This window comes from Heptranchias perlo, chromosome 5, assembly GCF_035084215.1.
Source record: "Heptranchias perlo isolate sHepPer1 chromosome 5, sHepPer1.hap1, whole genome shotgun sequence".
In the NCBI taxonomy this organism is placed as follows: Eukaryota; Metazoa; Chordata; class Chondrichthyes; order Hexanchiformes; family Hexanchidae; genus Heptranchias; species Heptranchias perlo.
Genome location: NC_090329.1, coordinates 38,565,154 through 38,578,335, shown reverse-complemented (window position 1 = coordinate 38,578,335; position 13,182 = coordinate 38,565,154). Strand labels below are relative to the sequence as shown.

At 40.9% G+C, this 13,182-nt stretch overlaps 1 protein-coding gene and 1 long non-coding RNA gene across 2 annotated transcripts in view; one reads left to right on the top strand and one right to left on the bottom strand.

The window, feature by feature from the left end:
* The window catches only part of e2f6 (E2F transcription factor 6), a 28,488-nt gene extending 20,658 nt beyond the window's left edge, over positions 1–7,830 (bottom strand). The window contains exon 1 of the mRNA XM_067984241.1: positions 7,483–7,830. Coding sequence (XP_067840342.1) covers positions 7,483–7,525 — 43 coding nt within the window. The 5' untranslated portion in view covers positions 7,526–7,830. The remainder of the gene's footprint in view (positions 1–7,482) is intronic.
* A 121-nt stretch (positions 7,831–7,951) lies between these two features.
* On the top strand, positions 7,952–11,436 carry LOC137321357 (uncharacterized). The gene is made up of 3 exons (XR_010962789.1): positions 7,952–8,547; positions 9,955–10,168; positions 11,053–11,436. It is a non-coding gene; the product is annotated as an uncharacterized lncRNA (long non-coding RNA).
* The last annotated feature ends 1,746 nt before the right edge of the window (positions 11,437–13,182 follow it).

The following is a 13,182-nucleotide window of genomic DNA, read 5'->3' as shown; positions in this document are numbered from 1 at the left end:
CCTCTCTGATCTCCCCCCTCCCCCCCACTCTCTCTGTTCCAGTGCTGGATAACATCCCTCTCCTCTCCTCTCCTCCCACCCTGGCATTGCAGCTGCTGTCGGCAGCCAGCCTGTCAATCAGCGTTTCCAGAATAACAAACATTAAACCCTTCTTTAGATTGCTTTAGCTACTGATTCTATTGCATACTTCCACAGCATCCTCTTGGTTGTTATAAAATAGCAAATCATCTGACTCACCATGAATAATGTCACAGGAGATCTACTACTGTACATACAGAGTGTGCTAAAATCATGTACATCACATTTCATCATACCTTTTTGATGATATAGTTATGCATGTAAAACATTATGTACACTAAACACAAAAATAAAACCGTAGCAAATTAGAGCCAATTCAGAATGAGTCCTGAACTGTAATCCAATCACAGGAGTTCAGATGACAATTAAGTAATCTGAACCATTTTACTAAATTACATTTTAAATTGACTCCAAGATATCAATCACAGTTTAAAAAGAGTCAATTTTACCATTTATGTTGCAATTATATTCAACTTATAACATCTTCCATGACACAAAACATACTAACTACAAATAAGTGTTTACTTAAAAGGAGAACATCATGGGGAAGTACTTCAGGGATACGGTCAAATGTGTCAAATAACTTCTTCACTCTTCCCTCTCTCCCCTTTTAGGTCTCCTTTCAAGCTAGTCCATCAACTTGGGTGACAGCTGCCTCAAGGAGATCTTCACTCATTTCAAAATTATATAGATTTTGGGGCAAGTACTTTGCACTGAAAGGAACCCCATTCCAAAATATCCTATTTTATAACCTGACATCAATGCAAAAGCAGAAAATGCTGGAAACAAACAACAGGTCAATCAGCATCCACAGAAAGAAAAAAAGATTTGGTGTTCTGACTGAGACCAATTTTAGATAGTAAGTGACTGCCAAAAGCTACTTTTCAACAACAACTTGCATTTATATAGTGCATTTAACATAGTAAAATGTCCCAAGGCATTTCACAGAAGCATTATCAGACAAAATCTGACACCAAGTCATATAAAGAGATATTAGGACAGGTGACCAAAAGCTTGGTCAAAGAGGTAGGTTTTAAGGAGCGAATTTACGGGGGAGACAGAGGTTTAGAGAGGGAATTCCAGAAGGACTTTTCATGGGTTAGTAGGAACAATAGTTTCATCAGGAACATTAGTTTTAGGCCACCTTTTCTCATCAAATACCAAAATTAGATTGCAAGGCAGTACTGTACAGATTTCTTTTTGATGGGGCATGAAGTGAGAATGAAGCAGACTTAAAAATGTTGTTTAAAATCGGAACAATTACAGCAAGGGGCATGTGAAGTAAGCAGTAGAGACAGCTCATTTGTTATAGTCGCTGCCAGTCAGAACCCACCCACCATGTTCTGAGAAAAACCAAGTGTGACTACACAGGGAAACACGTAAGTGATTGGTTGGTGAGTAATTGACTCGTTTAACTTTCAAAACAAGTGTAACTTAGTAATTGTAAGGTTTTAGTAGTAGTAGAAGGTTTACTAGCAGTTGTAAAGCTTATTGGGAGAAATAGGGTTTATAAATTATAAATTTAAATAAGAATAATAATTAATACATAATAAAGATCTTATTGAATGGCGGAGCAGGCTCGAGGGGCCGATTGGCCTACTCCTGCTCCTATCTCTTATGTTCTTATGTAAGGTGGCAGGGCAGGTGATGTGTAGCAACTGCAGAATGTGGGAGCTCCTGGACGCCAGTGTGATCCAGGGCAAATACGCCTGCAGTAAGTCTCTGCGACTTGAGGAGCTTCGGCTCAGACTCATTGAACTGGAGGTCGAGCTGCAGACACTGCGACACATCAGGGAGGGGGAAAAATACCTGGACATTTGGTTCCAGGAGGTGGTCACACCCCATAGGATAAGGTCGTCTAAATTGGTCAGGGACAGGAGGATGTGACTGTGAGCAAGGCAGGTAAGGGGATCGAGAAGGTAGAAGTGGAGGAGCCTCAGCCTTGTCCAACAGGTTTGAGGTGCTTGCAGCCTGTAAGGACGAAAGCGGGGGCTGCAGGTTGGATGAGCAAACTGACCATGGCACCATGGTACAGGAAGCCATTCAAGCAGGGGGAGTTAGTTGGAATGTAATAGTAGTAGGGGACAGTATAGTCAGGGGGATAGACACAGTTCTCTGCAGCTGAGAACAAGAGTTCAGAAGGCTGTGTTTCCTGCCTGGTGCCAGGGTTTGGGACATCTTCTCTGGGCTAGAGAAGAACTTGCAGTGGGAGGGGGAGGATCCAGTTGTTGTGGTCCACGTAGGTACCAACGACATAGGTAGGACGAGGGAAGAGGTTCTGCTTAGGGGGTATGAGCAGCTAGGGGCTAAGTTAAAAAGCAGAACCTCAAAAGGTAATAATCTCTGGATTATTACCTGAGCCACGAGCAAATTGGCATAGGGTAAATAAGATTAGAGAGTTAAATTCGTGGCTCAAAGATTGGTGTGGGAGAAATGGGTTTTGATTCATGGGGCACTGGCACCAGTACTGGGAAAAGTGGCAGCTGAACTGTTGGGACGGGCTTCATCTGAACCATGCTGGGGTCAGTGTTCTGGCGAATCGTGTAACTAGGGCGGTAGAGAGGGCTTTAAACTAAATAGTGGGGGCGAGGGATCAAGTAAGGGAAGATGTGATAAATTAAAGAAAGAAGACAAGGCAAGAGAGCAAGGTAGCAATAAGGGAAATGCTAATCAGAGAGTGGCAGGAAGGGACAGAGCATGCCAACTTAAGAGTGCGCCTGCAGATAAGACTAGAGGTTGCAAAAATAGTAAAAAGACAGCACTAAAGGTTTTGTACCTGAATACGCGTAGCATTCATAACAAAATGGATGAATTGACAGCTCAAATAGAAATAAATACGTACGATCTGATAGCCATTACAGAGACATGGCCGCAAGATGACAAAGGCTGGAACCTGAATATTCAAGGGTACTTGACATTTCGGAAGGACAGGAAACTAGGAAAAGGTGGAGGGGTAGCTTTGTTAATTAAGGATGACATGAATATAATAGAGAGAAATGACCTTAGTTCTAAAGACCAAGATGTAGAATCAGTTTGGGTAGAGATAAGAAATAGTAAAGGCAAGAAGTCACTTGTGGGAGTAGTTTATAGGCCCTCTAACAGTAACTGTAGGACAGGGTATACTGGAAGAAATAATGGGGACTTGTGAGAAAGGATCAGCGATAATCATGGGTGATTTTAATCTACAAATAGATTGAAGAACCTGATTGGCAAAGGTACCTTGGAAGATGAGTTCATAGAATGCTTTCAGGACAGTTTCTTACAGCAGCACGTTCTAAAGCCAAACAGAGAGCAGGCTATTCTAGATCTGGTAATGTGTAATGAGACAGGATTAATTAATGACCTCATTGTAAAGGAGCCTCTAGGTAGCAGTGATCACAATATGATTGAATTTCACATTCAGTTTGAGGGAGCGAAGAGTAAGTCTAAGACTAATGTTTTAAACTTAAATAAGGGCATTTATGAGGGCATGAAGACAGAGCTGGCTAAAGTGATCTGGGAAATTAGGTTAAGGGATAGGTCAGTAGAGATGCAGTGGCAGACATTTAATGAGATATTTCATAACACTCCGCAAAGATACATTCCAGTGAGAAAGACTCTGGGGAAGGACATACCATCTGTGGCTAACTAAGGAAGTTAAAGACAGTATCAAATTGAAAGAAAAAGCATACAATTCCACGAGGATTAGTGGCAGGTCAGAAGATAGGTCAGAATATAAAAAACAGCAAAGAATGACAAAGAATAATGAGGGGGGAGAAATTAAGAGTACGAGAGAAAGCTAGCTAGAAATAAAAAAAGATAGTAAGAGTTTCTACTGGTATTTAAAAAGGAAAAGAGTAAGTAAAGTGAGTGTTGGTCCTCTAGAGAGAGAGTCTGGAGAATTAATAATGGAGAATAAGGAAATGGCGGATGAATTGAACAGATATTTTGAGTCCATCTTCACTGTAGAGGATACAAATAATCTGCCAGAAATGATTGTGAATCAAGAGGTGAAAGGGAGGGAGGAACTTAAAACATTTACAATCATCAGGGAAAGGGTTCTGAAAAAAATATTAGAACTAAAAGCTGACAAGTACCCAGGTCCTGACGGACTTTATCCTAGAGTCTTAAAAGAAGTGGTTGCAGAGATAGAAGATGCATTGAGTCATAGAGTCAGAGTTATACAGCACAGATAGAGGCCCTTCGGCCCATCGTGTCCGCGCCGGCCATCAAGCCCTGTCTACTCTAATCCCATATTCCAGCATTTGGTCCGTAGCCTTGTATGCTATGGCATTTCAAGTGCTCATCCAAATGCTTCTTGAATGTTGTGAGGGTTCCTGCCTCCACAACCCTTTCAGGCAGTGAGTTCCAGACTCCAACCACCCTCTGGGTGAAAAAGTTCTTTCTCAATCCCCTCTAAACCTCCCGCCTTTTACCTTGAATCTATGTCCCCTTGATATAGAACCCTCAACGAAGGGAAAAAGCTCCTTAGTATCCATCCTATCTGTGCCCCTCATAATCTTGTACACCTCAATCATGTCCCCCCTCAGCCTCCTCTGCTCCAAGGAAAACAAACCCAATCTTCCCAGTCTCTCTTCATAGTTGAAGCGCTCCAGCCCTGGTAACATCCTGGTGAATCTCCTCTGCACCCTCTCCAAAGCGATCACATCCTTCCTGTAGTGTGGCGACCAGAACTGCACACAGTACTCCAGCTGTGGCCTAACCAGTGTTTTATACAGCTCCATCATAACCTCCTTGCTCTTATATTCTATGCCTCGGCTAATAAAGGCAAGTATCCCATATGCCTTCTTTACCACCTTATCTACCTGTTCCGCCGCCTTCAGGGATCTGTGAACTTGCACACCAAGATCCCTCTGACCCTCTGTCTTGCCTCGGGTCCTCCCATTCATTGTGTATTCCCTTGCCTTGTTAGTCCCTCCAAAGTGCATCACCTCGCACTTTTCCGGGTTAAATTCCATTTGCCACTGTTCCGCCCATCTGACCAACCCATCTATATCGTCCTGCAGACTGAGGCTATCCTCCTCGCTATTTACCACCCTACCAATTTTTGTATCATCAGCGAAATTACTGATCATACCTTTTACATTCATATCCAAGTCATTAATGTAGACCACAAACAGCAAGGGACCCAGCACCGATCCCTGTGGTACCCCACTGGCCACAGGCTTCCAGTCACAAAAACAACCTTTGACCATCACCCTCTGCCTTCTGCCACTAAGCCAGTTTTAATTTTCCAAAACTCCCTAGATTCTGGAAGGGTCCCATCAGATTGGAAAATAGCAAATGTAACTCCTCTATTCAAGAAAGGAGGGAGACAGAAAGCAGGAAACTACAGGCCAGTTAGCTTAACATCTGTCATAGGGAAAATGCTAGAATCTATTATTAAGGAGGTTATAGCAGGGCACTTAGAAAATCTTAATGCAATCAGGCAGAGTCAACATGGCTTTGTGAAAGGGAAATAGTGTTTGACTAATTTATTAGAGTTCTTTGAGGAAGTAACAAGCAACGTGGATAAAGGGGATCCTGTGGATGTGGTATACTTGGATTTCCAGAAGGCTTTTGACAAGGTGCCACATCAAAGGCTACTACACAAAATAAGAGCTCATGATGTAGGGGGTGACATATTAGCATGCATAAAGAGAGTAGGCACAAATGGGTCATTTTCAGGTTGGCAAGATGTAACGATTGCAGTGCCACAGGGATCAGTGCTTGGGCCTCAACTATTTACAATCTATATCAATGACTTGGATGAAGGGAAAAAATGTATGGTTGCTAAATTTGATGATGACACAAAAGTAGGTAGGAAAGTACATTGTGAAGAGGACAAAGGAGTCTGCAAAGGGATATAGATAGGTTAAGTGAGTGGGCAAAAATTTGGCAGATGGAGTATAATGTGGGGAAATGTGAACTTGTCCACTTTGGCAGGAGGAATAGAAAAGCAGTATATTATTTAAATGGAGAGAGATTGCAGAACTCTGAGGTACAGAGGGATCTGGGTGTCCCAGTACATGAATCACAAAAAGTTAGTATGCAGGTACAGCAAGTGATTAGGAAGGCAAATGGAATGATGTCATTTATTGCAAGGGGAATGGAATATAAAAGTAGAGATGTTTTGCTACAGCTGTACAGGTGTACAGGGCATTGGTGAAACCACATCTAGAATACTGTGTGCAGTTTTGGTCTCCTTATTTAAGAAAGGACATAATTGCTTTGAAGGCGGTTCAGAGAAGGTTCACTCGACTGATTCCTGGGATGAGGGTGTTATCATGAGGAAAGGTTGGACAAGTTGGGCCTGTATACGTTGGAGTTTAGAAGAATGAGAGGTGATCTTATTGAAACATATAAGATCCTGAGAGGACTAGAAGGGGTAGATGCTGAGAGAATGTTTCCCCTTGTGGGAGAGACTAGAACTAGAGGTCACAGTTTAAAAATAAGACGGAGATGAGGAGAAATGTTTTCTCTGAGGGTCGTGAGTCTGTGGAACTCCCTTCCCCAGAGAGTGGTGGAGGCAGGGTCATTGAATATTTTTAAGGTTGAGTTAGATAGATTCCTGATTAACAAGGGAGTCAAAGGTTATAGTGGGTAGACAGGAAAGTAGGGTTGAGGTCACAATCAGATCAGCCATGTTCTTATCAAATGGCAGAGCAGGCTCGAGGGGCCAAATGGCCTACTCCTGCTGTTAATTCATATGTTTGTATGTACTTACATGGGCATTCAGGGCTATAATCAATGTGCGCCCAAATAACTGAAATAAATTTCAGTAGCACATCTTGCCGTTCCAGCACTGATTTCCTGGCGCATTAATTAAATATTGCATTTTAGAAATCTGACCCAACTCCCAAAACATGACAGAACTGTGACAAAAAAAGTTTAAAAATTGGAGGTTGTTACTCTGTAAACGCATTGCAGAGAACACACTGTGTTCCAATGACCAGGCCCAATATGCTGCAGAACTCCGAGAGCCAAACAAAAAAGTTAATGCATAAGCCTATCCATGCATTGAATACATCTTTACAAACCCACACACACACAGGCTTCCGTTTACTGCCCTCTATTATGCAATTCAAAGCCAATCTACTCTTGCCAACGTTTTACTTCATGGTGGAGTAAACACTGTGTAGCGAACGTAAACACTCCCAACGTGTTGTAGACATGTGCACATGGATTTTTTTAAAAAAGCATAACAATTATATTAAAATAAGACTGTCCGTATTATGTCAGGTTAAAACTTAATGAGGCCCAAGGGAAGCAGTGCCATCTGGGTGTTGAGGGTAGACAAAGTGTTACACGGGGTTTTACACATGTAAACACGCCAGGCATGAGCGGCAGGAGGGAGGGGAGCTCGCACGGAAGAAAGGAAGATGCACGATCTGGCTGGTACCAAACCTCAGTAACAAGACTCACTGTGACTGGGCGCTGCCAGCATCCGTCTGAAATCTTCATCCATGTTTTTCGTTATAAAAAGAACTTCTCGACTCTGGCTGACGACAACTCCCAACCGCCGGCTCGGCTCGGCTCGGCCCAGCCCGGTCGGACACGGCCGTCCGCCCGCCTACCCAACTGTTCCGTGCGGCGGCCTCTGCCGCCGGCCAATTTACAACAAATGGAACCGAACGAGCCCGATTCCGATCGCCGCCCCCAGCCTGAGGCCGGGCTCCGCCGCCCGCTGGTTACCCGAGAGCCGCCCGCTGTCAAGGCGAGCGCTTTTTCTCTCTCGCTCTCCAACGCAAACGGCAATATGGTGCCGCGCATGCCCAGAAAACACCACAATAAGGTTCCGCGCGTGCGCTCTGAGCCACCCCACGCTCTCCCGTTGTGTCTTTCCTTGTCGCAAAGGCGCCGTTTCCCGTGACCCAGGCGCCATGTTGTTCGTCTTCTGATCTGAAGAGTTCGCTAACCTGCCAGCACTTTTCCTGGAGTCTCCAGGAATTAAAATTCGATCTCCTGGACACCGCCGTGAGAAACCTGGGAGAAAAAAATTCGAGCGATTTTAAAAAAAAATTGTGTTTTTTTACCCCCCATTTTCTGATAAACACTTGTTTATTAGAAAATAACGATATTGGAGGTGAGGGGGGAGAAAAGGCTGTTTGACTGGACGGTGGTTGGACGTCGGAGGTCATTTAATGAAACCTCCAGGAATATATCCAACCAGAGTTGGGAACCCTAGAGTAGGAATGGGAAATACTGACATTGAGGTGCTCATTTTTAGACCCTTTAGATTGTAAAATATGACCTATTTTTATATCTATCTTTTATAGAAGGTCCATTCACTCTTTTTAAATCGTTGCTGCAGTGCTGATTCAAACTATAGGAGACAATACATTGCAAATCCATTGAAATGAATAGTTTTTTTTACAGCAGGACAGACTGATATAAGTAAAGGTTACATTTTGTTACGAAGACTATGAACGCTGGAAGTGACTTGTTGGATCTGGTTTTCAAACTGCCTCTTACTACAGTTTAACAAATGTAAGGAGTCTTACAACACCAGGTTATTCCTCTGTGTATATTTAACCCTTTATCAACTTTTAAACAAAATCTTTCAAAATTAAACTTAAAGTTAGCTTTCAAATGTATGTTTTAACAGTAAATGAGGATAAATAACAAAACGTTACAACGGAAATGCCATGGATAACTTGAGGGTGAGCTTCAGAGAAAGCTCAGAATAATATTTGACAAATTAAACATTTTCCTCCAAAGGCATTAACTCATTCTGTGGTATTTTTCTGCAGGTGCCAGCAACTTTCAGTACTTCCATCAAGTGATCATTCTTTTGATAGTGAGTTAGGTTGCAACCTTTTGTCCAACAACGCTGTTACTTTTAATATACAAAATTTTCCAAGATGCTTTACAATTTGGATGTGATTATTAGTATTAGCCATTAATTGTAAGTATAGCAAAATGAAGAGGGCTAATGAAATAATAGGGTTTTTAAGATTATAAATCAAAACAGATTACTTTAACCTTGTGTTATTCATTAGGATGGTCTGATTTAGAAGATTGTGTACAGTTTGGGCACCCTACCATCAAAAAGACAGGGATGCATTGGAAACAGTTTAGAGAACATCAAAGATAGTTCCAGAACTTAGTGCTGTTAGTATGGAGGGACACTTAATGGAACTTGTTTTCATTGGAGGAGAACAACAACAACTTGGATTTATATAGTGCCTTTAATGTAGTAAAATGTCCCAGGGCACTTCACAGGAGCGTTATCAAACAAAATTTGACACCAAGCCACATAAGGAGACATTAGGTCAGGTGACGATGTGGGTTTTAAGGAGCATCTTAAAGGAGGCGAGAGAGGTCTAGGGAGGGAATTCCAGAGCTTAGGGCTCAGACAGCTGAAGGCACAGCCACCAATGGTGTAGCGATTAAAATCAGGGATGCACAAGAGGCAAGAATTGGAGGAGCATAGAAATCTTGGAGGGCTGGTGGAGGTTACAGAGATAGGGAGAGGCGAAGCCATGGAAGGATTTGAAAACAAAGATGAGAATTTTAAAATCGAGGCGTTCCCGGACCGGGAGCCAATGTAGGTCAGCAAGCACAGGGGTGATGGGTGAACGGGACTTGGTGTGAGTTAGGATACAGGCAGCAGAGTTTTACATGAACTCTAGTTTATGGAGAATGGAAGATGGGAGGCTGGTTAGGAAAGCATTGGAATAATCAAAGAGATTTGAGTCTCTAAAATTCTGAGAGGAATGGATAATGAAGCTGTAAGCAGGTTATTTACTTTCACTGTGACTGCAGAACATGAGAACAAAACTGACTAGTCTGGAGGAAGACTAGAATTTTTTTCCATAGAGAAATGGACATATGGAATGAATTTCAAGCAAAAGCAGTTAATACTATATTTGTTGATTCGCCATGTTTTTACAGTTTTACATTCTCAGGTTCAGCATCACCGGCCCATAAGTGGACCTTGAATCCCCTATGATCTGGAGTGTCGTAATTTGCCTGATAGCTAGAGATTGCAACAGAGAATACTTCTCCGTACAGGTTACTGGAATGTTTCATATTCTGCCACATCTCTTCAAAAGGTGGACTGAAATATATGAGTTATTAGACTGTGACTCAAGCTCCAAACCAACAGGTGGTTTTATTTAAATAAAACAGATAAATGAACAGTATAACGTGGTAAATCATATACTTGGCTATTCTCTCTGATGCACAAAACTAATAAGGACACACAAACAAAGTTTAATTGCTGTAGTTTCAATCTGGCATAGCTTCTCTGCTGGGTCAGTGTGAACTAAAAATACAGAGCTTTTCTGGCTGGAAAGCTGAAACTGACTCAGGGTAAACAGGCTATCTGTACAATTTCAATCAAAACCCCTTTGAAGTTATACTGAACCAAAAAGCAACAGACAACTACCCCTCATAATTACATTAGATCAATGGCTGTTCACAGGCTATTAATTACTTCAAATGTTTGTCCACCCAAATACAATTGTCACTTCCAGTAAACTATGGAGACATCTCATAGTCTAACTGTAACCTAAGTATCAATCTGAGTGAATTGAATAGATCAATACCTGAGCAGCAAAGTGTCACAAAGTGCTTCTGAGAAACAATGAATCTGGTGCCTCTTTTATTTGCTCAACTGTAATATAAATTGCCTCCATCTTACAGCAAATACTAGCCATAACGATCATAACTTTGTATTTTAACCCCTTTTTTTTTAGTAAGAAATACAAGTTAAAAATTCAACAGGCAAAATGTATGTTTTTGTCACAGCTATGTTTGTTGATTAATTTATTTTTAAAAGATCTGAGTAAATACTTGTTTAAAAACAGATTTAAAACTTATAAGGATAGACATAGATCCTCTGTGACATGAAAGTCCTCCTGCTGCAAGTTCTCTCTGGAATGGAGCTGGTGATACTTGAATCTTTTGGGATGGTCATCCTAACACAAGTTCACAATTTTTTTGTGAATTTATGCATTTAAATGACACTATTCATATTTAAAATTGCAGAGGGAGGTAAGGGGGATAAGTCTTATAGGACTTGGAGTTCAAGATTTCCGAAGCCATTTTCAGAATTCGAGGAGTACGTGGTTCCTGAAGTAACTTTTGGGCAGGAGGAACTTCAAGATGTGGGGATCTTTGGTGATGGCACAAGGAAAAGGAACATTTTTCAGTCTCTCGGAGAGCCCTGTAACATTTACTGATAAGTTTCTAAATTAGAGCAGAGTGGGACTAAATTTCAGAGGGAATGGATTGTGACTGAATGTTTTTAATGTATATCACAATATGTGTCACCTTTTTTTGTTTATTGTGTGTGAAATAACCAGTCTTGTTAGAATTTTGATGCTCTGCTTTCAATCAGTAAAAAAATAATGTTCAGATCTGCTAACATGAATAAACTGAGATATAAATCCAAACATAATTATAACAAAAAGTACTGACATCTGTTCATTGTCTTATACTACCAGTCTCTTACAATCTCTTCCCTCTTAAATTCACACATACACACCCAAGTCTCACAATGACTTACACACCCAGGACAAAAAAAAGAGTGACAGGAATAGAAGAACCACAAATACACAGCAAAGAGTAAATTAATATTTTTAACATTGGCAGGATAGTGGTGTGTCCAAGGATCTATGCTGGGACCTCTTATTTTCCATTTACATAAATGTTTTGGAACTGAGCACAAAAGAAATTATATCAAAGTTTACTGATGATACTAAATTATGGTGCACGGCAAACTGGAATAATGCAAGATGACATAGGTGGGAAGATGGGTGATCGATGCATTTCAATACAGAGATGTGTGAAATAGCATGTTTTGGGGATGGGGAGGGGAGTGAAAATATACCCTAAAGGTAAGATTTTTAAAAGACTAGAGGAATTCTGTTTTTTTATGCACAGTGGCATTGATTCTAAAAGCAAAGAAGTAATGTTCACAGTTGGAGTGCTGAATGTAATTCCTAGTATTCCATTATGGGAAAGATAATACAATCATGGTAAGGGTACAGCAAAGATTTACTAGATTGATATCAGGAATGAAAGATTATAATTATCAAGAAACAAAAAAAATTGGGGATGTTCTCACTGGAGCAGAAAAAAATTACACGCTATCTAATAGGTTTTCAAAATTCAGAAAGGTTTTAAAAGGGTAAACTGAAAGATTGTAGCTGAATTGGGAACAAGAGGCTGAAGATTATCATTTGAAGAACAAAGAGGAAGTTTGAAGTTATTTTTTTCAACAAGTGGTTATTGAGGCAAAGACTATCTTAATTAAAGTGGAATTGGATAGGTATTTGAAAACAATGAATATATCAAGATATAATGTAGGTAGCTCTAGTTGAAGAACTAGCACTGACATAGGCACAGTGGGCCAAATGACCTCCTATGCTGTAATGTCGCAGAACCATAAGTACATCCTAGAACAGAAAGAAGCACAGGAACAGAGGGAAAGAGAGTTAAGATCACAGATACATAAGGTACTGAGAAGAGAATATTAAATAATCACTGGAACAGATACACAGGAACAGATAAGCACAGGAGCAGAGTGAGTGTTAGAACCACAGATACACACAGGGACGGAGGCAACCGCAGGGAATCAGAACCACCGGTACACAGACATAGCGAAAGAGCCAGCAGTGTACAGTGACAGATGAACCACACACATGCACGTACACACAGAAAGAGCTATCAATACAGAGAGAGCCACAGATATTCTCAAAGACAAAGAACTACCAATATACAGTGAGAGAGCCACAGAAACTAACAAAGCTGAAAAGAGAACAGCACAGGGCACAGACTTTTGTTGTTCACTGTCAAAAATGTGGAAGTTCTGTATAAATATCAAAAATAATTTATATTTCATTATGGAATAATTTTGTATTTATATTCATTATAAAAAGAACATATTTTGCTCCAGAACGAATTAATTTTGCTCCAACAAAATTGGCCATACCAATCCCTCAAGATGGTATATTGCAAGGTTACATTAATATCTTGCAATTTCATGTGGATACAACTTCAGATGCCATTTTGGGAATTTTTGTAATGAATTTGGCTGCCTCTCAGCTAAGTAAAGTCCATGACAGGTCAAAATTGTGTTAGCTGTGACTGGTATGGATGCTAGAAACATAGAAA